Source organism: Lissotriton vulgaris, chromosome 4_1 (genome assembly GCF_964263255.1).
Source record: "Lissotriton vulgaris chromosome 4_1, aLisVul1.2, whole genome shotgun sequence".
In the NCBI taxonomy this organism is placed as follows: Eukaryota; Metazoa; Chordata; class Amphibia; order Caudata; family Salamandridae; genus Lissotriton; species Lissotriton vulgaris.
This window is the reverse complement of record NC_141691.1, coordinates 521092824-521116540: the sequence shown is the minus strand read 5'-3', so window position 1 is coordinate 521116540 and position 23717 is coordinate 521092824. Positions and strand designations below refer to the sequence as shown.

Sequence of the window (23717 nt, the reverse complement as noted above, 5' to 3'; positions counted from 1 at the left end):
TAATTAGTTTGGTTACACCGAGGCTTAGGCTTCATGCAGCAGAGGTTCCTCCACTATCGCGGAGGGGCTTTGCCTCACTGCCCTTAGAGGTAAATAAAAAATAGAATGCAGATAACTGTATTTTTTATCCTGTAGCCAAGTTGTGGGGGCCGCAGCACTGCAGCAGGAGGGAGAAGTGATGAGCACTGCTGTCAGTCCGAATGACGGTTTGGCCGGCTGTCTTAGGACGGCCAAACAGTCATGCCCACTGACACCTCTCTAACCCAGCTGTGTTCCTTAGAGGAGAGGTCAGAAGGCACAGGCTTCCAGTTCCCAATAGAGTGCAAAACAAGGCTGCTCCGCCCAATCCCAACACTGCTCTCATGGGTTTGAGAGAAGTGTTTGCATTGGCCATAGGGGAGGCTGGGAGCTTTAGCCTGTGCACAAAAGAGCAGAAAACTGGCATGTACGTTTTTTCATTGTTCTGTTTGTTACAGGCCCCTCCTGTGCTGCTCACCACATTTCTCTGACACCAGCCACTACTGGCTTCATGCTTTTGTACATGACTTTCTGCCATTTTGAACAACAGACGTACTGCTATTCAACATGGCTGAAAAACATTGACAGCTCCAATTGCTCTCGGATTGCTGAAACCTATTGGCTTTGTCAATGATTGCTTTTGTTGATGGCATGAGTTCTCGTTAAAGCAGAACAAACTGCCTCTTAGCCATACTTAAAGTGCTCATAGCTTAATCACTGCTGATGTACCAGAAGCAAACAAAAAGCAGGCATCAATATTGTGATCATAGTAAATATTGCTACCAATTTCTCCTCTACAGGGTTATGTGTTTGCAGATTGTCTCAAGTATTTGATAACATTAAAACATACCCTTTAAGGCAGCAGCACCAAGGGCCTGCTGATACCTAAAACTACACCTTATTGCACTAGTTACCTCTTGTTCTCTCCCCACAGAGAGCACCACAAGAAAACCCAATGGAAAAAGGGAACCAGTCCTTCGTAACAGAGTTTATTCTTGCAGGACTGTCTCAAGATCCCAAGACTCAGGTCATCCTCTTTGTGATAGTTTTGCTCATCTACGTGTGTGCACTGATGGGAAATCTTATTATTATCACAGTCATTCAGGTAGATTCTCAACTTCACACACCTATGTACTTTTTGCTAAGCAACTTGTCCTTCTTGGACATCTCTTATACAACTGTAATTGCCCCAAAAATGCTGTCCCTCTTCCTCTCAACTGCAAAGACGATTTCATTTGCTGGCTGTATGACTCAAGTGTACTTCTACCTGCTCTTGGGAGAGACAGAGTGTCTCCTGCTGGCAGCCATGGCATATGACCGCTATGTGGCTATTTGCAACCCTCTGCGCTACACATCAATTATGAACAAAGTGGCCTGCCTTAAGTTGGCAGGTGTGATGTGGATATGTGGCTTTGTTATATCACTGATTGACATTTTAACCCTTGTCCAATTGCCATTTTGCGGACCCAACCTGATAGACCACTTCTTCTGCGAAGCTCCATTCTTGCTGAAGTTGGCTTGTGCAGAAATCTCAATGAACGAAGTACTGGAAGTTATAGGTGCCACATTATTTCTTATTTTTCCTCTTGTGCTAATTGTCATTTCCTATTTCTGCATCATCACCACCATCTTGAGGATGCATTCAGTGGAAGGCCGCCGCCGCACTTTCTCTACCTGTGGCTCACACTTGGCAGTCGTCATTATCTTCTATGGAACTGCAATGGTGTTGTACACCAAGCCAGTTTCAGAGAACTCTACTAGCGACAAGATATTATCTGTGATTTATACCATTATTACTCCCATGCTCAATCCACTCATATACAGCCTAAGAAACAAAGATGTGAAAAGGGCAATAAGAAAGACAATAGGAACAACATTGTTGCAATCAAAACTAACAGCTGAGGGGAGGCTCTGTTGCTAAGGTGCGTCACTTTAAACTATTGCAAGATTTTAGTTCAGGGTCGAGTCAAGCAGAAGCACACTTCTGGATACGCCTAACTTAAGCAATCCTATTTTCTTTAGTATCTTCTTCCCAGGATGAAAATCACTCCAGAGGAGCCAAAAATGTCATTCTAAGGAATAACATCCAGGATTAAGATAAAAATCGAGATCCAGCCATTTCCTTCGCCTCACTGAACAAATGACTTTCTGCGGTGTTTCAAGATATTTACATAATTTGAGGATCATGCCACAAACATGCTCACTGACCTGTGCCTACCCTGGCATCAACGGATTTTGTCTGGAGTTTGTGGGTTTGATAAAATGATATGTACCAGCTTGCTATAGCCTTGGAATGCTTTAGAATAAAGATACATATAGGAGGGCAAATAGTCAATAGGCCTAGATATAGGTGATGCAGACATTGAGTCAGCAGAAGCGTAAAGATTAAAGGTGGGATCCCTCATCCCTACATGTCCCAATTGTGACACCGGGCTTCGAGAAAATCAAGCAAAGTGAAAGTCCTGGGAAGTTAAAGGCAGCACCAGTCTGAGCTGTCTCACCCACAGAACTAAAGATCAGAACATTGTAGATGCTCTGCAGGATCTCCGGAAATTTAGAAAGTCATTATTGAGTAAATGTCTGTATTTCTTTTCTGCTGCACAACCTGTGAATGATATACAAATATGAGGCTGGCCTGTTAATCCTGGGAAGCGGGTCTCTATAGTACAAAGGAGAACAACCCTTCCTTTGTAGGTTAACCTTGTGTTATATCCTGCCTATGTATTAATGTTTCTCCTATGCTACCTGGCTCTTAGCTGCTAAGCCAGTGTGAGTGTTCTGAGCGGAATGTTGGTTTGGTGGAGATGAGTGGAATGTTTGGGTGCCTGTGTGGTGAGGTGTGACAGTTGAAGATGGGCTGAGCAGCAGGTAGGATGCTCCTGGTAGGGCAGCTGTACATGGATACCAATGTGTAACTAAAACATAATAAACAGTCTCCAAAGATACTTCTCGACTACCTATCTTACATCACAACACCTTACCTATACCTATACTTATAAGATAGTTAACAAATCATGCAATGCTGTAATTCCTATTGGCATTTAGTACACTAGACTCTTCTATTGAGGCATCACAGTAAGTTTGTTAATAGGTATATTAGGGATTAAGTATTCCCTGATGTACATTATAAGGATATTTCCAGTCACTGACGGGTTCTATAAACTATGGGGCACATGCATCAACCTATTTAGGAAGTGCAAACGGTGCGAATCGGTACATTCGGCCGTTTGCGCTTCCTAAATACGTTTTTGGGATGCATGAAACAATTTTTCAAAATTCGCTTTTTTTTGCATTTCCTAAAAATGCGAATGCATTTAAGGAATCGCATTTGTGCGATTCCTTAAATGCAATGCATCAATTTTTTTAAAAATGCGAATTTTGAAATAGGAAGTGTAAATTAACACGAGGTTGACCCTCCTGTTAATTTGCGAAATTCTTTAAAAAAGCACAAAAATGCATTTTGGAAAGTGTCATAAGTGTCATGTTACAGACACACATGTCCTTAGGACATGTGTGTGTGAAACATGCACTTTAAAATACATTTCAGGGGTGCAGGGGGGGGGTCCTTTGGACCCCCCTCTGCACCCTTGCAATGCATCAACAAATTGCGCATTCCAAAAATAGAAATGCAAAACGGCATTGATTCCTATGGGCCTCTAGGCCCATAGGAATCAATGTAATGCCATTCCTTAATTGCGAATCGCAATTAAGGAATCGCAAATTCCGAAAATTAAGTAATCCTAAAAAAAATTAGTATTTCTTGATGCATAGGATTTTGCAATTCCTAAATTGCGATTCCTTTATTTTCGCAATTTAGGAAATGCAAATTCCTACAATGATGCATGTGTCCCATAGAGAGGAATGAGGCAGAAGGCAGAGTTTGTTTAAAAGGTTATGGAAGTCTGACGTGACTTGCAATATCCTTATTATGAATACCAGGGAGTACTTTATCTCATATAACAGAGGGTCACACCATCACATTTCCCACAAATTACGTAAAGCCTTGGTGTGTAGCTTTTTCATACGAAAACGAGAGCATGTTTGCAAACATGAAGAATAAAAATGTAAACTTCTAGTGGAAAATTAAACACATCAAAATTCTGTTAGATATTTTTTGCAAACAGATAGAAACACAATCTGCTTTAGTACAAGTGTGTAATAGTTATTTCACTTGGAAAAGAGACAGTCCAATGTATTAAAAAAAACAGCATCAATGATTTGACCCCTGTGGCAAATTAGGCCAGGAAATGTTGCGTAAACTGAGTCTCTGGCTCAGCTATACAAGGTATAAATTCCTACCGACCAGGGATGCAGGTGAACTAAGCTCAAAGCACCAATGCTGAATGTGCAGACAGATTCATGTACTTGCCGAACTTCGCCCAATACATAGTTGAAGTGGGATTAATTCTTTAGGGTTACTAACAGTCTCAGGGACACCTTGATGATCAGAAAGAAACCTTTTTATTTCTTCTCAATAATACACGCACTGCCAGAAAGTGCCCTTTTGTTGACCTGTTCACCCCCACTTTTTGCCTGGTAAATGATGCAATTTTGACAGAAGTGAACTGGGCTCCTGATATCCAGGTTACCACAGGGCTAGATCTCTTTCCCTGAATCTGTACAATTGCTCTTCCAGTTGGCAACGCCTCTAGCCAGCCGTGGTCGGTAAAGGGAGTACCTGCAGTGCTGTGACGTGGGGAGGGGCATGGTGGGGGTTAGTAAAGTATGGATTATGGAGCTTTACAGGTAAGTAAACATTTAAATAAATAAAACAAATTTTGTAGCGCGCACTGCATCGCATTTGGGGATGCAGTGCACACAATGAAATTCGTTTTATTTATTTAAATGTTTACTTACCTGTAAAGCTCCGTAATCCATACATTACTACCCCCACCCTGCCCCTCCCCCTCCCCACGTCACCGCCCTTCAGGTACTCCCATTACCGACTGGGCTAACTCTAGCCCCCCTATAAGTACATAGTAAACGGTAACTCTAGCACCTAGGGCATGGAGACTAAAGAGGGTACCTAAGGGCCGAGCATGTATTGTGCCATCCTAAATGACCCACCACCATACTCAATCAAACTGTCATTGCAAGCTGCGTGACATGGTGCAGACAAAAGTGTAGACACAATTTGTCATACCTCCTGTGTGCCATGCCTTGCAGACAGTGCATGCAATATATGTAAGTCATTCCTACAGCAGGCCCTGCAGCCCTAAGGCTGTGTGCATTATAATACATGTGAGGACATATCTACATGAGCAAGTATGCTCCTGTGATACCCATGTCAATTCATGGACATTTCCAGTAAACAGAGAAGCTGTCTTGAGTATATGTACTAGGCACTTGTGATTTCAAGTTCCCCAGTTACATGATGGCTTCCCTGAAACTAAGGATGTTTGGTATCAAACATCTCGTATTAATACACCCACACTAATTCCAGTGGTGGATTTAATAATGCATGCACCCAGAGGGTACCTTAGAGGTATCCCTTGAAAACCTACCAACCTCTAGTGGGCTGGCTGACTGGTGTAGGACCAGCCAGCCTGCCTACACAGGTAGGTTTCTGACCACTTGTAGGTGAAAGCACATGCTCTCTGAAGGCAAAAGCAATGCCTTCTCGGGCCAGATGTGTTGTCACCTCCACCAAGCAGAATGGCTGATTATCAGCATATCATGGCAGGAGGCTTCAAAGGTCTCTATGACACATGTTTCCCTCGGACAGGGGACATGCCAACCTTTGCCCCGGACTCATTTGGCACCAGGACAGGTGGGAAAATAAATTAGCTAGTCAGAAGGCATGTTCACTATCAAGCCAATTCCACCCCTTAAGGTGGGCTACTTGATGTTATCATGAAAAGTAGAATTCCACCATCTTGGATCCAGTGGAATTAGGTTCACTGGGTGAGGCTTATGCGCACTTCCCACAGCACATGGTCATATAGGGGTGTAGTCACCCTCAAAGTGAATAGCCCATTGGCTACCATGTTTCTCTCCCCTTACTGGCCCTACATTATGTGGCACCACAGTTGACAGGAGCTCAGATTTGCTGGAGACAGAAGAAGAGGACAAAGCAGAGCAGCGACAATGAGAACTGAAGACTTGCTGTGGACCTTTTGGTGCCTAACCCTATCTGCCTGCACCAGTCTTGACAATGGTGAAGAAACAGACTTATCCTGCAGCTACACCTCTACCAAGAACCCTGGTACAATGCCAGCCCTTCACAATTTGCTAGCAATATCCCTTGAAGTAGAGTAGCTACTCCCCTGCAGTAAGCAGGCACCAAAACAGCAATGTCCATTTTACCGTTCCGATGTTCCCTGGTCATACTGATACAGCAGCCACCCAAGAAGAAGGTCAGATTCATCTCCCCAATAATTGAGAAGATTGCCAGTACCAACCAGAGCTGCATATGTCCAATACCCAGGGTACTAGACCGCTTGCAGCAACCAAAGCCGGTTTGAGTCAATCCAGGCTCTTATGACACCGAAATCAAGCAGCAACTGCAGAGACCCAAATCCTGAGTGGGCCATCTGTCCTGATTTTTACACTCTACAGTGGCAAGTTAGACAACTGCAAGGTCCTATGATTCACCAGTCCAGCCAACCTAGCCACTCTGCTCCTGAGTGTTCTGACCCGGATTCTCGAGAATCGACTGTGCTGCCCTTCTCCCAAAACTCTTGTGAAACAAGACCCTCATTGGGAGCTCCAGGACTTGTCCGCAAGTCCCCCTCTGCAGCCTGTTTGTAGGAGGCTCACCCTCTTTCACTTGGTGTGGCACATAAGACTACCAAGTCGACCAGCACCTCTGCACCCGGGCACCCCATGGCGGAGGCCACCATGGTAACCAATACAGATCACCACATGTAAGGTGGTTGCCTTTGTTATCTTCAAGGGGTGTAGTGCTGTGGAGCCCATTTGTGTGCAGTTCCCATGGTTTCTCACATAATCTTGTTCCCATGGTAATGTAAATCACAATTTTTGTGTGTGCTGGTAGTCACTCAGGGGTGATTGCGGGGTATGTTTCAGGGTGGGCGCTTATCATTTTCCGCCTCAATGTTCAGTAGATAGAAGTCCCAGAGTTCCCTGCCGACAGTCGACCCCACTTGCACAGAGCATCTGGAGTATTTTTGCTTTGGGGTGAGTTCATTCGAACAGTCATGGCCAGTCATCACCAGAGGTATGAGGGGGCAGGTGTCTTCCACTACATAGCTATCTTTGTCTAAAACAATACTAAGGAAAGGTCTATGAACCTAAGAAGGTGTTTATTACCTCAGGTCCTAGTGCGGAGTACTAGCAGGCAGGATTTGGGTGTAGGAGACCTTGGACCAAGCCTTGGCCAAAGGTGGTTGTGGTAGGACTGCATCCCATCTGGCACATGCTCCCTCTGCATACCCTGGTGGTGTATAGTTAAGAGATGTGTAGAGCGTGGTGATAGCATGCCATCTTGGGATAGGTTTAAAAATGGTGGGTAACCCAATATACCCTTGCGGGTTTGGGCAAATAATGTAAAGTAAAAAATACCAGCAAGGGAATTTGTTTCAAACAAATGGATGACTTACAGAAGTCAGATAAGATCATATGAATATCAGTATCTTCTGACGTAACCACATTGGGATCTGTACATGATTTATCTCAAACCATCTTTTTTAGTGAGATATAGAATGAACAATCAAATGAAAGAGTAGCAACACGGGTAATCTTTGTAGAAAAAGATTCTTTTATATATGCAAAATATTTACAATTCAAAGGTTACAAATTATATCACAGTTTAAATCAACACTTCAAATGTCAAAGGAGTAAATGAATCGTCCCATCAAACATCTGAATGACAAGTCCAATCAAGATAGATTAATAACAAATGACTACTAATATTTTTAGTAATTGTCAAATGCATAGTTAATAGCCAGCGAAGAGATGGACTTAGCAGTCGACGTTTCGGTCTTATGTTGTTTACTCGCAAGACCTTCTTCAGGACAACATATATTTGTAGCGGTGACCCCCTATAAAGACATAATGTAATACATTACCATCATATCTTATTCATTCCTTTTTCCAAATTGCCCCCATCGCAACTCCTTTGAGTTGCTGATAGAAGGTTTTTTCAAAAAGAAGAAAATTCTCACAAAGAGAGATTCTAATGCAATCAATAATGAACTCCGTTGGCACATTGAATAGAAAACACTTGCCTGCATGGTATAAAGAACTATCCATCCCTATCATGCCCTCACTGTTATTAAGTAAATCCAAAGTATACAGAAAGTATCTAAAACGAATACTGGTTTTATACCAAGACAGTACAGTTAGGACACCAAATTCATGATCTATTTTCAATTATGTATACGTGTCTAGAAAATTTCATTAGACAGTAACAGTGTTTATTCAATATCTAGATTTTTTTAGATGGTGAGTGCGATCCATGTGACAGCCTTTGTCCAGGTAGATCTATCTTCACTATAAAACCAATCAGGATATCAACAGGTGTACATTGTGATTGAGGTAATAAACACCGATTGTGAATACATCTGCTAAGGATAGAATATTTACTAAAACTGCTGTAATCTTAGCCAAGGTTATAATTGTCCTTTAAAAGTCAGCAGTTCTGCTATTTGCTTCTAATGATAATAATTTGCAGTTAGCGCATGGTTATGTGTCAAATTACTGTTAATTTACAACAAACATTGTCATGTCATGTAATTTTTTTGATATTAACACATAGTCTATATAACGATTGCTGTTATCTAATACTGCAGTTTTTCCATTAGACTGATTTTTCGGCTAAGTCACTATGAATATTCACTGTAGAAAGACAACAGCAGAAACACACAGGCATGGATTATTGACACTGCCTACTTTCTGCCAAAATAAACCTCGTAATGGCTTTCAGTCGACAATGAAAATAAGGAATGTAACCGTTCAAAGATGGCTGCCAGTCAGCACTTTCCATATCAGGCTCTATCTTTGAAATGACCGATTATAATATGGTCGCCACCACACCACGTCAGTTTAAGTGTCAAACAAACTCATTAAAACAATCAACTGTGGACATTAATCTATGGCGTGATTTTCTCTTCTTTGATGTGGCGTTTCTAATAATCAGTGCCCCACATGCCCTAAATATCTAAACAATTTATGTTTTCAAAGGAGTCTCTATATAACACATGAGTACCACTCGAAGATGGCTGTAAGTGACGAGCCAATGCTACATATCTTCTTGAGAGCCTCTTGGTAGAACACAAAAGTACCACTAAAAGATGGCTGCCAGCCACGAGCTTCTTTTAATTGCCTTTATAAATCGCGTCACACGCCAACTTTGCCGTTTACCGACTTTGCTGATTATTGGCTTGGCGTCACTTCACTTCTGAACGTGTACGAGTACTCTCTGGAGGAAAGCTATCGAATAGAAGCGGTTTCTCTCTTAAAATGAGTCACCACTTGTAGCAGTTTAATTTAAAAATATGATAGTTATCAGTAGCCTAGTTCGCTTGTGCCCCTTAACGTTAATGTAATACAAGCACCAGTCAACAGTGAAGCCGTTCATATATCATTAGGCTGGCGGTAATGCAGAAATGTTCGATAATTAGAAACCATATAGCTTTATTCAACATAGCCAGGCACGTGTACAGTACGTACATTTATTGCACCATAAGTGTACTTCAATTCATGAAGTCATTCGTTACATCACACTTTTAATTTAGAGGGTCTATACAGCCTGTCTAATATTGATGCGGTCTTAACAAACCTTGCAAGAGTGTCAAATTATCATTTGAACACTGCTGAGTAATCATATGCACTTACTCAAATTCGAATATTTGCTCAAAATTTTGCAGATTTAGTCACAGAGAAGTATTAATACTGCGAAAACTATACGAAGCTGTATTTAAAAGTCCCTAGACCAGAAGACTTGATACTAGAGGACCCAGGTAAATCTTTTGTTTTTCTGATAAAAAGATGTGCGTTACCCTGATTTAAATATAAAACACAATTTTGATACGCTTGAATTTATATTTCAGAACATATCAGACGGTCCCAAATCTCGTCCAATTTAGGCCTGTGGGATTTCTGTTATAACACATTTTTCTCTTGTTCAAGTAAGTCCTTTATATGACATAAGAGAATGAATATACTCTATTCAGATGTGAATCGGAAATCTGATTCATTGATTTCTACTTTTCAGAAAAAACTTTATAATTCCGTTCACACCAACTCTGGGAACTTAAGTCATCATCGGTTCCTATAAGTAAGTTAAACTCTATATGTGACTTTGCCTTATGAATTTAAGGCATAGATCACCCTGTTACATCTGATAGCCATAAACATGAAGAATGATATTTTCGAACAAAGGCCTAACTATCCACTTGGACTTTACACAATGTAACATAGTTTTTTAGTCATAACATGGAGCAATGAGTTACATTTAACAATAATGGTTATCATGAAGTGTAACTGTATACAATGTATCTCTGACAAAATGACATGATGTTGTAAAGAGTTGTGCTTCAGTCACTGATTAAATAAAACTGCTGCAAATATGATAGTAGCAATGTTGAATAGATATATCTGACACAATGATGTATGTTGGATGTCTAAATGAGAAGTTTTCCAGTGCAGAATTAGGTATAGTTTGCACACGGGTTACATGCATTTTTCATTCATTTTTCAAATGGGAAAGAAGGAATGAATAAGATATGATGGTAATGTATTACATTATGTCTTTATAGGGGGTCACCGCTACAAATATATGTTGTCCTGAAGAAGGTCTTGCAAGAAAACAACATAAGACCGAAACGTCGACTGCTAAGCCCATCTCTCCGCTGGCTATTAACTACGCATTTGACACTTACTAAAAATATTAGTAGTCATTTGCTATTAATCTATCTTGATTGGACTTGTTATTCAGATGTTTGATAGGACAATTCATTTACTCCTTTGACATTTGAAGCGTTGATTTAATCTGTTATATAATTTAAACCCTTTGAATTTTAAATATTTTGCATATATAAAAGTATCTTTTTCTACAAAGATTACCTGTGTTGCTACTCTTTCATTTGATTGTTCCTTCTATAGCTCACTAAAAAAGGTGGTTTCAGATAGATCAGGTACAGATCCCAATGTGGTTAAGTCAGAAGATACTGATATTCATATGATCTTATCTGACTTCTGTAAGTCATCCATTTGTTTGAACCAAATTCCCTTGCTGGTATTTTTTACTTTACATCTTGGGATAAGAGTACATGTAGTGTGGAGGTAGATGTGGTTCCCTGTCCTCCATCTTCCATGTGGTACGCAGTGCATGATGTACGATTGAAATATTAGAAAAATACCAGCACCTATGCCATAAGTATCCATAACGTCCTGTAAGGACATGAAGTTGCCTTTGTGGTAGAGCTATCCTAATTGTTCAACTTCTGTCTCCCTCCACGGGCCAAAGTCATGCTGTTGCATCAAGGTGAGGTGTTGAGGGGTAGCATGTTCCAATTTGTTGTCGGTGGGGAGTATGGAATGCGGTACAAAAGGGGGTGGTGATGGACGGAGCATCTGAATCAATGAAACACTCACACCCAGTCAAAAGATCTGGGTTTAATCCATCACCGTTCTTCAGCCCACTCTGCCACCCCAGTTCAGACATGGCTATATGCAAATCAGTCTGACCCTGTGCCTCATGGGAACAGTCCAGCCCGAACTGCCAAGCCATATCTTCCCTGGACCGGAAACAAGCTTCCGAGGACCGGTTTCTAGCATTCCAGCCGTCTTCAGCCCGGCTTGCTTGAATCCAGTGGCAAAGTGAGCAAGGGACTCACGTCTGAGCATACCCTGCCACACTTATGGCAGCCAAAAGCGGTACAAAAGGGGGTGGTGATGGATGGAGCATCTGAATCATTCAAACACTCACACCGAGTCAAAAGATCTGGGTTTAATCCATCACCGTTCTTTAGCCCACTCTGCCACCCCAGTTCAGACATGGCTATATGCAAATCAGTCTGACTGTGTGCCTCATGGTACTGCAATTTACGGCAACATAGAGCACCTGATTGGGTGGGGGACTGCGTGCGCATGAAGGTGGCTTAGGTCAATGGGGGCAAAGCAACCTGGGTCACAGGAGACCCAGCCCCATTCCTCCACTTTCATCTATTGAGAGGGGTGCCTTTTTTGAGGACCTTCTTATAAAAAAGATACTCAGACAAATTAAGCAATCAATGCTTCAGAGGGATCTTCCCTGACCGGGATTCAAACCCGGGCCGCGGCGGTGAAAGTGCCGAATCCTAGTCACTAGACCACCAGAGAGGAAATGCTCTAGTGTGCCTGCCTTGCTCACCCCCTTATTGTGACTAAGCTAACTCCAATGTAAAGATTAACTGTAAAGTCCGAGTGGGAGAAAGTTAGGTGTCACACAGTGTGTTTGTTATAAGCAATTACCTTTAACCTCCTGCAAAAGCCTTTTAGCTCTGAAATCACCTCTTGCTGGACAGCCGGTGCTACAGCAGCAAGCATAAAAAGAGAGTTGAAGAAAGTAAATCCTTGGGTCTCACCAGGGTGGCCGAGTGGTTAAGGCGTTGGTCTTAAGATCCAATGGACGTTTGTCCGCATGGGTTCGAGCCCCATTCCTGGTATGGGTTTTCAGCAGGTTTGTAGGAACGTGCAGATGCTTTTGAAAAGCATTTTCCTCCGCCCTCCTCCGCCTCCCACTGCCCCTCCCCAATGATACCCATTCAAGCCTCAGGTGTGGGGTCTGCTGCTACTCTTCTACCAGCATGGATGCTTCCCAGAGCAATGCAGTGGCATCTACGCAGAGCCCCTGCCTAGAGAAATACACCTCCTATGTCTTTTTCCACTGTAGGGAGCAGGAGAACCTGCTTGCTTCCTGGGCAACATGGGTCTGCCCCTAGAATTTGTTAAATTGATTTCTCCCCTTTTTTTGATTTACGCCTACAGGCTCTCCCTTGCCAGTGGAGCAGGATCTGCTGATGCAGGCCGAGCTGGCTCAAACGTGCAAAGGCTGCTCCACAGGCCTTTGGGAAAAAAATTGAGCAGAGTTCCCTGCCCCGCCTCCTCTCGCCTTCCGAACGGGCTTCCGAACGGGCAATGCCCTGACGGGTCGCCCACAACCTATCCTGCCCATGGCCACAACCCTGTATATGAGGGTGACCCATGTCCCTCACCCTCTATGCTCTAACGGAAGGTACTGTCTGTCCTGAGGGGAGCACCAGACAGACATCTCTCAGGCCAGGCAGACACCTGCAGTACCTGTTAAGCTCTAAAGCCTCTACATTCCCAAGATGCAACAGGTCACTATGCAAATCAGGGAGCACTTGCTACACCCTCCATGCCTCTGGCCTCTGCCGCTTTCCGTACCTGCAGCTCAGCTTTTTCTTACCCCGAGCCAGACTTCGGTTTTAGCAAACAGGTGGGTTGCAGTGGGTTCAGGACGCCATTTGGAGACAAAGCCTGCGGCCCAGTCAAAGGAGGACTACCTGCCGCACGCCATGGGGTCAGAAGCCTACAAAAGGAAGCGCACCTCGGAATACAGGATCTCACTTTCTCAAGAGCCTAGCCTCCCACCGCCGAAATCAGCTCTAAAGGAACCTTACGAAAATCATATTTTGAGCGATACTGCGTGATGCTAGGCAAATTGTGAGTCAGAAAAGCAACTTCATTTTGAGAAGCCCTGACCTACGGGAAGGAAAAGCTTTCAAGGGCAGAAGAGGGACTTTTCCCCTGACCGGGAATCGAACCCGGGCTGCGGTGGTGAGAGCGTTGAATCCTAGCCACTAGACCACCAGGGAACCCAGAGCCATGCAGCAAAAGTTCATACACTGGTCTACGAGTGACAAAGCTCATGGGGGCTGAAAACATTTTATTCTACAGCAAATATGAATCGGAACTTAATCCTCATGATGCCAACACACTGTCTGTCACTTCCAGGCACAGGCCATCCTCTCCCCCTTGCTACTGAACCGATAAATTCCTGCACAATCAGGATCCCCGGGAAAACACAAGAGGGACACCTAGTGGCTGCTGATGGCGCACAGAAAGCTGGTACACCTTCTCACACCTGTCTTGTTATTCAGCTTGCTGGAAGAAAACATTGCGCTTAAGCGATTCAAGAGTGCAGAGGAGAAGAGTGCTCCAAAGTAGATGTATGCATCACAGCAGGGTTTTCCAGCAATTTACCTTTCTGTTGAGCTGGTACTGCACTTTACGCCAACATAGAGCACCTGACTGTGTGGGGGACTGCGTGCGAACGAACGTGGCTTAGGTCAATGGGGGCAAAGCAACCTGGGGCACAGGAGACCCAGCTCCATTTCTCCGCTTTCATCTATTGGGAGGGGTGCCTTTTTAAAGACCTTCTTTTAAAAAAGATACACAGACAAATTAAGCAATCCATCCTTTAGAGGGATCTTCCCTGACCAGGAATCGAACCCGGGCCACAGCGGTGAAAGCACCGTATCCTAGCCACTAGACCACCAGGGAGGAGATGCTCTAGTGTGCCTGCCTTGCTCACCCACTTATTGTGACTAAGCTAACTCCAATATAAAGATTAACGGTAAAGTCCGAGTGGGAGAAAGTTAGGTGTCACACAGTGTGTTTGTTATAAGCAATTACTTTTAACCTCCCGCAAAAGCCTTTTAACTCCGCAATCACCTCTTGCTGGACAGCCGGTGCTACAGCAGCAAGCATAAAAAGGGAGTTGAAGAAGTTAAATCCTTGGGTCTCACCAGGGTGGCTGAGTGGTTAAGGCGTTGGACTTAAGATCCTATGGACGTTTGTCTGCATGGGTTCGAGCCCCATTCCTGGTATGGGTTTTCAGCAGGTTTGTAGGAACGTGCAGATGCTTTTGAAAAGCATTTTCCTCTGCCTTCCTCCGCCTCCCACTGCCCCTCCCCAACGGTCCCCATTCAAGCCTCAGGGGTGGGGTCTGCTGCTACTCTTCTACCAGCATGGATGTTTCCCAGAGCAATGAAGTGCCATCTACACAGAGCCCCTGCCTGGAGAAATACACCTCCTATGTCTTTTTCCACTATAGGGAGCAGGAGAAACTGATTGCTTCCTGGGCAACATGGGTCTGCCGCTAGAATTTGTTAACCCGGCTCTTGCAGATTTCTCCTCTTTTTTTGATTTACGCCTACAGGCTCTCCCTTCCCAGTGGAGCAGAATCTGCTGATGCAGGCCCGGCTGGCTCAAACGTGCAAAGGGTTCTCCACAGGCCTCTGGGAAAGACATTGAGCAGAGTTGCCTGCCCCGCCTCCTCTCGCCTTCTGAACGGGCTTCCAAACGGGCAATGCCCTGACGGGTCCCCCACAAACTATCCTGCCCAAGCCCACACCCCTGTATATGAGGGTGACCCATGTCCCTCACCCTCCATGCTCGAATGGAAGGCACTGTCTGTCCTGAGGGGAGCACCAGACAGGCATCTCTCAGGCCAGGCAGACACCTGCAGTACCTGTTAAGCTCCAAAGCCTGTACATTCCCAAGATGCAACAGGTCACTATGCAAATCAGGCAGCCCTTGCCACACCCTCCCTGCCTCTGGCCTCTGCCGCTTTCCGTACGTGCAGCTCAGCTTTTTCTTACCCAGAGGCAGACTTCCGTTTTAGCAAACAGGTGGGTTGCAGTCGGTCCAGGACGCCATTTGGAGACAAAGCCTGTGGCCCAGTCAAAGGAGGACTACCTGCCACATGCCATGGGGTCAGAAGCCTACAAAAGGAAGCACACCTCGGAATACAGGATATCACTTGCTCAAGAGCCTTGCCTTCCACCGTGGAAAGCAGCTCTAAAGGAACCTTGCGAAAATCATAATTTGAGCAATACTGCGTCATGCTAGGCAAATTGTGAGTCAGAAAAGCAACTTCATTTTGAGAAGCCCTGACGTACGGGAAGGAAAAGCTTTCAAGGTCAGAAGAGGGACTTTTCCCTGACCGGGAATTGAACCCGGGCCGCGGCCGTGAGAGTGCCGAATCCTAACCACTAGACCACCAGGGAGCCCAGAGCTGTGCAGCAAAAGTTCATACACTGCTCTCCGAGTGACAAAGCTCGTGGGTGCTGAAAACATATTTTATTCTACAGCAAATATGAATCAGAACTTAATCCTCATGATGCCACCAGACTGTCTGTCACTTCCAGGCACAGGCCATCCTCTCCCCCTTGCTACTGAACCGATGAATTTCTGCACAATCAGGATCCCCGGGAAAACACAAGAGGGACACCTAGTGGCTGCTGATGGTGCACAGACAGCTGGTACACCTTCTCTCACCTATCTCGTTATTCAGCTTGCTGGAAGAATACATTGCGCTTAAGCCATTCAAGAGTGCAAAGGAGAAGAGTGCTCCAAAGTAGATGTATGCATCACAGCAGGGTTTTCCAGCAATTTACCTTTCTGTTGAGCTGGTACTGCACTTCACGCCAACATAGAGCACCTGACTGGGTGGGGGACTGCGTGCGCATGAAGGTGGCTTAGGTCAATGGGGGTAAAGCAACCTGGGGCACAGGAGAACAAGCTCCATTCCTCCGCTTTCATCTATTGGGAGGGGTGCCTTTTTAAAGACCTTCTTTTAAAAAAGATACACAGACAAATTAAGCAATCTATGCTTTAGAGGGATCTTCCCGGACCGGGAATCGAATCCGGGAAGCGGCGGTGAAAGCGCTGAATCCTAGCCACTAGACCACCAGGGAGGAGATGCTCTAGTGTGCCTGCCTTGCTCACCCCATTATTGTGACTAAGCTAACTCCAATATAAAGATTAATGGTAAAGTCCGAGTGGGAGAAAGTTAGGTGTCACACAGTGTGTTTGTTATAAGCAATTACTTTTAACCTCCTGCAAAAGCCTTTTAACTCTGCAATCACCTCTTGCTGGACAGCCGGTGCTACAGCAGCAAGCATAAAAAGGGAGTTGAAGAAAGTAAATCCTTGGGACTCACCAGGGTGGCCGAGTTGTTAAGGCGTTGGACTTAAGATCCAATGGATGTTTGTCCGCATGGGTTCGAGCCCCATTTCTGGTATGGGTTTTCAGCAGGTTTGTAGGAACGTGCAGATGCTTTTGAAAAGCATTTTCCTCTGCCCTCCTCCGCCTCCCACTGCCCCTCCCCAACGGTCCCCATTCAAGCCTCAGGTGTGGGGTCTGCTGCTACTCTTCTACCAGCATGGATGCTTCCCAGAGCAATGAAGTGCCATCTACACAGAGCCCCTGCCTAGAGAAATACACCTCCTATGTCTTTTTCCACTATAGGGAGCAGGAGAAACTGATTGCTTCCTGGGCAACATGGGTCTGCTGCTAGAATTTGTTAACACGGCTCTTGCAGATTTCTCCCCTTTTTTTGATTCACGCCTACAGGCTCTCCCTTCCCAGTGGAGCAGGATCTGCTGATGCAGGCCCGGCTGGCTCAAACGTGCAAAGGGTTCTCCACAGGCCTCTGGGAAAGACATTGAGCAGAGTTGCCTGCCCCGCCTCCTCTCGCCTTCCAAACGGGCTCCCAAACGGGCAATGCCCTGACGGGTCCCCCACAAACTATCCTGCCCAAGCCCACACCCCTGTATATGAGGGTGACCCATGTCCCTCACCCTCCATGCTCGAATGGAAGGCACTGTGTGTCCTGAGGGGAGCACCAGACAGGCATCTCTCAGGCCAGGCAGACACCTGCAGTACATGTTAAGCTCCAAAGCCTGTACATTCCCAAGATGCAACAGGTCACTATGCAAATCAGGCAGCCCTTGCCACACCCTCCCTGCCTCTGGCCTCTGCCGCTTTCCGTACGTGCAGCTCAGCTTTTTCTTACCCAGAGGCAGACTTCCATTTTAGCAAACAGGTGGGTTGCAGTCAGTCCAGGACGCCATTTGGAGACAAAGCCTGTGGCCCAGTCAAAGGAGGACTACCTGCCACATGCCATGGGGTCAGAAGCCTACAAAAGGAAGCACACCTCGGAATACAGGATATCACTTGCTCAAGAGCCTTGCCTCCCACCGTGGAAAGCAGCTCTAAAGGAACCTTGCGAAAATCATATTTTGAGCAATACTGCGTCATGCTAGGCAAATTGTGAGTCAGAAAAGCAACTTAATTTTGAGAAGCCCTGACCTACGGGAAGGAAAAGCTTTCAAGGTCAGAAGAGGGACTTATCCCTGACCGGGAATCGAACCTGGGCTGTGGCGGTGAGAGCGCCGAATCCTAACCACTAGACCACCAGGGAGCCCAGAGCTGTGCAGCAAAAGTTCATACACTGCTCTCCGAGTGACAACGCTCATGGGTGCTGAAAACATATTTTATTCTACAGCAAATATGAATCGGAACTTAATCCTCATGATGCCACCAGACTGTCTGTCACTTCCATGCACAGGCCATCCTTCCCCCCTTGCTACTGAACCGATGAATTCCTGCACAATCAGGATCCCCGGGAAAACACAAGAGGGACACCTAGTGGCTGCTGATGGCGCACAGACTGCTGGTACACCTTCTCTCACTTATCTCGTTATTCAGCTTGCTGGAAGAATACATTGCGCTTAAGCGATTCAAGTGTGCAAAGGAGAAGAGTGCTCCAAAGTAGATGTATGCATCACAGCAGGGTTTTCCAGCAATTTACCTTTCTGTTGAGCTGGTACTGCACTTCACGCCAACATAGAGCACCTGACTGGGTGGGGGACTGCGTGCGCACGAAGGTGGCGTATGTCAATGGGGGTAAAGCAACCTGGGGCACAGGAGAACAAGCCCCATTCCTCCGCTTTCATCTATTGGGAGGGGTGCCTTTTTAAAGACCTTCTTTTAAAAAAGATACACAGACAAATTAAGCAATCTATGCTTTAGAGGGATCTTCCCTGACCGGGAATCGAACCCGGGCCGCGGCAGTGAAAGCGCCAAATCCTAGCCACTAGACCACCAGGGAGGAGATGCTCTAGTGTGCCTGCCTTGTTCACCCCCTTATTGTGACTAAGCTAACTTCACCCCCTTATTGTGACTAAGCTAACTCCAATATAAAGATTAACGGTAAAGTCCGAGTGGGAGAAAGTTAGGTGTCACACAGTGTGTTTGTTATAAGCAATTACTTTTAACCTCCTGCAAAAGCCTTTTAACTCTGCAATCACCTCTTGCTGGACAGCCGGTGCTACAGCAGCAAGCATAAAAAGGGAGTTGAAGATAGTAAATCCTTGGGTCTCACCAGGGTGGCTGAGTGGTTAAGGCGTTGGACTTAAGATCCAATGGACGTTTGTCCGCATGGGTTCGAGCCCCATTCCTGGTATGGGTTTTCAGCAGGTTTGTAGGAACGTGCAGATGCTTTTGAAAAGCATTTTCCTCCGCCCTCCTCCGCCTCCCACTGCCCCTCCCCAACGGTCCCCATTCAAGCCTCAGGTGTGGAGTCTGCTGCTACTCTTCTACTAGCATGGATGCTTCCCAGAGCAATGAAGTGCCATCTACACAGAGCCCCTGCCTAGAGAAATACACCTCCTATGTCTTTTTCCACTATAGGGAGCAGGAGAAACTGATTGCTTCCTGGGCAACATGGGTCTGCCGCTAGAATTTGTTAACCCAGCTCTTGCAGATTTCTCCCCTTTTTTTGATTTACGCCTACAGGCTCTCCCTTCCCAGTGGAGCAGGATCTGCTGATGCAGGCCCGGCTGGCTCAAACGTGCAAAGGGTTCTCCACAGGCCTCTGGGAAAGACATTGAGCAGAGTTTCCTGCCCCGCCTCCTCTCGCCTTCCGAACGGGCTTCCAAACGGGCAATGGCCTGACGGGTCCCCCACAAACTATCCTGCCCAAGCCCACTCCCCTGTATATGAGGGTGACCCATGTCCCTCACCCTCCATGCTCGAATGGAAGGCACTGTCTGTCCTGAGGGGACCACCAGGCAGGCATCTCTCAGGCCAGGCAGACACCTGCAGTACCTGTTAAGCTCCAAAGCCTGTACATTCCCAAGATGCAACAGGTCACTATGCAAATCAGGCAGCCCTTGCCACACCCTCCCTGCCTCTGGCCTCTGCCGCTTTCCGTACGTGCAGCTCAGCTTTTTCTTACCCAGAGGCAGACTTCCGTTTTAGCAAACAGGTGGGTTGCAGTCGGTCCAGGACCAGGGGCGGTGGGTGACATTTGAAAGTGGTGGGGCGCAAAGTAATTAGCATCCAGCACCGTAGCAAGCAAGTGCAGCGAGCGAGCCCGAACCCCAAAAGGGGGGTTTGTGGGGATAACCCCCCCCAAGAAAATTTTGAAAAAAAAGAAGACAAATCATGCATTTTCAAGAAAATTTGAGAAAGCAGGAAGGTTAATAAAGCCATTGTGAAAGTGCAGTTATTACATTAATAGATGGCATAACATAGGTAGCTGCTTATTCAGTATAACCACAGAGCTTCATACATTTCGTCCTATTACGCTCAGGTGCTGAATTCAGACTATAGGACTTTCATGAAAATCTCAGCTCTAAGAGTAGAAGAAGTTGCACAGCAGTTGGGAAACAGCCTTCACAAGCATTGGGAAAATGAGAGGCAATTACTTGAAAGCAAACTGAAAGCAATGCATCAAGTAGTAACTTAAAGCAATGCATCCAGCAAAACTGTGCATGCAGTCAACCATACAAAAGTAAACTAAAGCAAGTGTGAACCTTCACTTTGAAAGCAGGGTGCTAGTCAACAGGCCAGTCACATACATTTAAACTGAAGAAGAGTACACCTCAGCATGCAGGCACCAACATAAAAGCACCAAGCAAGTCAAACAGTTTAATGAAAGAAAAATGAAAGCAATACATCCAGCAAACTAGACAGTGACTCAAAAAGTAAACTGAAGCAAGTGCACACTGAAAGGAATGCGCAGTCATTAGTCAGACATTCACATAAAAGCAACTTACCAAGACACCCAATCAATTACATGGGAAAAAACTTGAGCCAATGCATCCAGAAAACCAGACCAGCGCACCAAAGCATCCCACCACTGATAGGATGGCAGCTGTGCTCTTAGGGCCACCCCTCAGTTTTTTGCCAGGGTTGAGCACCCCCCACTTTTATGCCCTGTGTGTCTGAAGGGGAGACAGGCAAAAGGGGTCATAATGGGACATCTGGCACAGCCACTTTGTAATCGAGGTCACCCACCCAGCTCAAGACTGAGTTACAGGCTGATCCTAAATCTTTAAACAACCACAAGGGTCTCCAGCTAGTTGGTTCTTGAGCCAAGAGTCCTCAGCTCACTGGGAGTCTTTACATCGCGCCTGAGATGACATGACAATGTCCCTTAATCCGGAGCAACTGTGGGGACTGGTCTGGGTCTGGATCTGACTTGGTACGAGCAGGATACAAAAAGTAATGGGTAGGTGGTAACCCACTTCAAGTGAAGGAGCTGTAAGGAACCTAAGCGCACTGGTATTGATACCACTAACAGGGCAGCTCTGGCTTTCTCAGGGTGGGTGTCAGCTGTGTGATGAAACCAGCATGTGAAGCAGTTACCTCAAACAAACTAAAACCAATGCACTCATCAAGACAAGGATTTACATGAAATCAAATAGAAAACCACCATCAAGCCAGGTAGTCACCTAAAGGCAAATTGAAGTGACTGCACACTATGGGAAGTGCACTTCACCAGCCAGCCTATTACACTAAAGGAAAATAAAAGCAATGCTCCCAGTAAACAAGACAACATAAATTGAAAATGTTTCCCCGCAGGACCAACAGTCACAAAAAGTAAAGAAACAGAACGAAGTCAGAGGCACTCCAGGAATCCAGGTAGTCACACAAAATCATAACTGATTGAGCAAACTGTGTACTGAAAACTATTGCATATAAGACAATTATATCAGAACAAACTAGTCACAGGAAAACAAACGCATGCACCCATCAAGCCGTGCATCACAAGTCAGCAAACTGAATCCAATTAAACCAGCAATACTTGGTGTCACCCAAAAGCAAAGTATAAAGTTCACTTCAGCACCCGAGATGCAATATGTACACACAAGGTAGTGGCACTCTTACCTGCAATAGGCATACTTTTTGCCCTTCTTGCCCTGGACGGTTTTCGGGGAGTCGTTGGAAGCGGGGGAATGCTGAAGGAAGTAGTTCATGCAGGCTTTCCAATCTTTCAAACTAAAAAGGAAGAATAAAAAGGCACGTTAAAAACATGTCCCTCTTGGCAAAAGCGAAACAAGTGTGACAACGAACTACAGTAAGCATGCACAAAGAATGACAGGGGTCACAGTGGGGGATGGGCATGCACAATATCACATGGCGCGGCTGCAGCGCTGGAAGCAGCGTGCATCTAAATTTCACACACCCACCCACTCGCGCTCTCAGACACCCCGGACTTTTCTAGTTGATTCCAGAGCCAAGTATGCGGCACAAGCTCGAAAGAACCACCACAATCCCAGAAGTGACCTTTACACCAAGGTGCGGTGAAGGCGTCTCAAAGTAAAGCTGATAATCGCTTTCCTGCATTCTACACATCATCGCGTATTTACAGACGTTTGTGTTAACCCTTTGTTCGGCTCATTTATCGGGCACTGATGGGATTTTGGGAAGGAAGGCAATGTACCCAGATGTGGGTATCGGTCGCAAAAGATATACTCGCCCCCCCTTAGTAAAAAAGGAAATCTTCCTAAGTGCAGAAGAACGAACCTCTTAGTCAGCCCTTTGGGGCGCTTCAAATCGATCTGCACTTGCATATTTCTGCAGCAGATGTATTAACCCGCGGAGCTAAATAAAAGGGGATTTCACACCAATTTAAGAGCACTGGCGAGAAAAAAAACACCTTTCTGTTACAATGTTCTTTAGGACAAGTTTGGAAATCATACAAATTCTGCTTTTCGCAGTCAACGACTAATCGATTCCATTATCATTTTAATTACATAAAAATAACTAGTTATACAGCCGCCATCGAATGCCGGGGTAGCCTAGCCAACAAGGATGCTACATTGAGGACAGTAGTCGGAACAACTGGATACTTGCAGTGTAGCGCGCCAACGAATGGCCAGGGGTAGTAGGCGCTATATAAATGCAATTCCCAGTTTCCCTCGTAATACAATAGGTACTATCCTGGGATTCGGCAGAACTCCCTTCCCATCCAAAACTGTTTAATATACATTTGCAACAGAGGTCAACTGACAGCAAACATGACGTACATATAAAAACTGCGCAGACAGGGCTTACAGACAACTCTCGCCAGCAGTTCTGCAAACAAGAACACACCACACCAAGCCCAGACTACTGCATGTGATCACTTTCAGATGCTGGTAACATTCCTACTCCCATGGGTACCGCTGCCCCTGTTCCTTTAACCCCACTGCAAGACCCACCTCCTGCCTCACAACACATGGATTTGATCAACCTCATCGCTGGTACACACATCTGCAAATTTATTTTTGCACTGCCATGTTGAAAGGCCCTGAAACGCTCTACCATAAAAATGTTGGGTATGGGGTGCGGTAGCTACAACAGCATGATGTGTGCTGAGAAGGTTCAATGGAAGAGACGCAGTAACATGTACTTGGCATATAACTCGAGTCGGCACGTAACTCAAAGCACATCAACATATACATTTACAGTTCTGTGCACATTGAGATAGATATGCCCCAAATCACATAATGTCAAAATGGAATCTGGACCCATGTCTTGCTCAAACCAGCAGCTTTGTAGTCGCATCAAGTCGGGGCAATGGCATGACCTGGAAGTCCGTGCCCTCACACCCGGTATTAGCGTTGCCAATATTCTGCAAATCTTTGATAACTCTAAGCCACCAGCTAGCA

At 45.4% G+C, this 23717-nt stretch overlaps 1 protein-coding gene and 7 non-coding genes across 8 annotated transcripts; 5 read left to right on the top strand and 3 right to left on the bottom strand.

Moving 5' to 3' along the window:
* Window positions 1-970: 970 nt before the first annotated feature.
* LOC147721183 (olfactory receptor 13D1-like) lies at window positions 971-9854 on the top strand. Its single transcript, XM_086967269.1, has 2 exons — window positions 971-1878; window positions 9791-9854. The coding sequence occupies exons 1-2, from the start codon at window positions 974-976 to the stop codon at window positions 9852-9854; spliced, it is 969 nt and encodes a 322-aa protein (XP_086823395.1). The 5' UTR covers window positions 971-973.
* A 2692-nt stretch (window positions 9855-12546) lies between these two features.
* On the top strand, window positions 12547-12629 carry TRNAL-UAA (transfer RNA leucine (anticodon UAA)). The gene has a single exon. It is a non-coding gene; the product is annotated as a tRNA-Leu (tRNA).
* Window positions 12630-14418: 1789 nt separating this feature from the next.
* TRNAE-UUC (transfer RNA glutamic acid (anticodon UUC)) lies at window positions 14419-14490 on the bottom strand. The gene has a single exon. It is a non-coding gene; the product is annotated as a tRNA-Glu (tRNA).
* Window positions 14491-14733: 243 nt separating this feature from the next.
* On the top strand, window positions 14734-14816 carry TRNAL-UAA (transfer RNA leucine (anticodon UAA)). The gene has a single exon. It is a non-coding gene; the product is annotated as a tRNA-Leu (tRNA).
* A 1110-nt stretch (window positions 14817-15926) lies between these two features.
* TRNAE-CUC (transfer RNA glutamic acid (anticodon CUC)) lies at window positions 15927-15998 on the bottom strand. Its single transcript has one exon. It is a non-coding gene; the product is annotated as a tRNA-Glu (tRNA).
* A 933-nt stretch (window positions 15999-16931) lies between these two features.
* Window positions 16932-17014, top strand: TRNAL-UAA (transfer RNA leucine (anticodon UAA)). Its single transcript has one exon. It is a non-coding gene; the product is annotated as a tRNA-Leu (tRNA).
* A 1800-nt stretch (window positions 17015-18814) lies between these two features.
* TRNAE-UUC (transfer RNA glutamic acid (anticodon UUC)) lies at window positions 18815-18886 on the bottom strand. The gene has a single exon. It is a non-coding gene; the product is annotated as a tRNA-Glu (tRNA).
* Window positions 18887-19157: 271 nt separating this feature from the next.
* On the top strand, window positions 19158-19240 carry TRNAL-UAA (transfer RNA leucine (anticodon UAA)). Its single transcript has one exon. It is a non-coding gene; the product is annotated as a tRNA-Leu (tRNA).
* Window positions 19241-23717: the final 4477 nt, after the last annotated feature.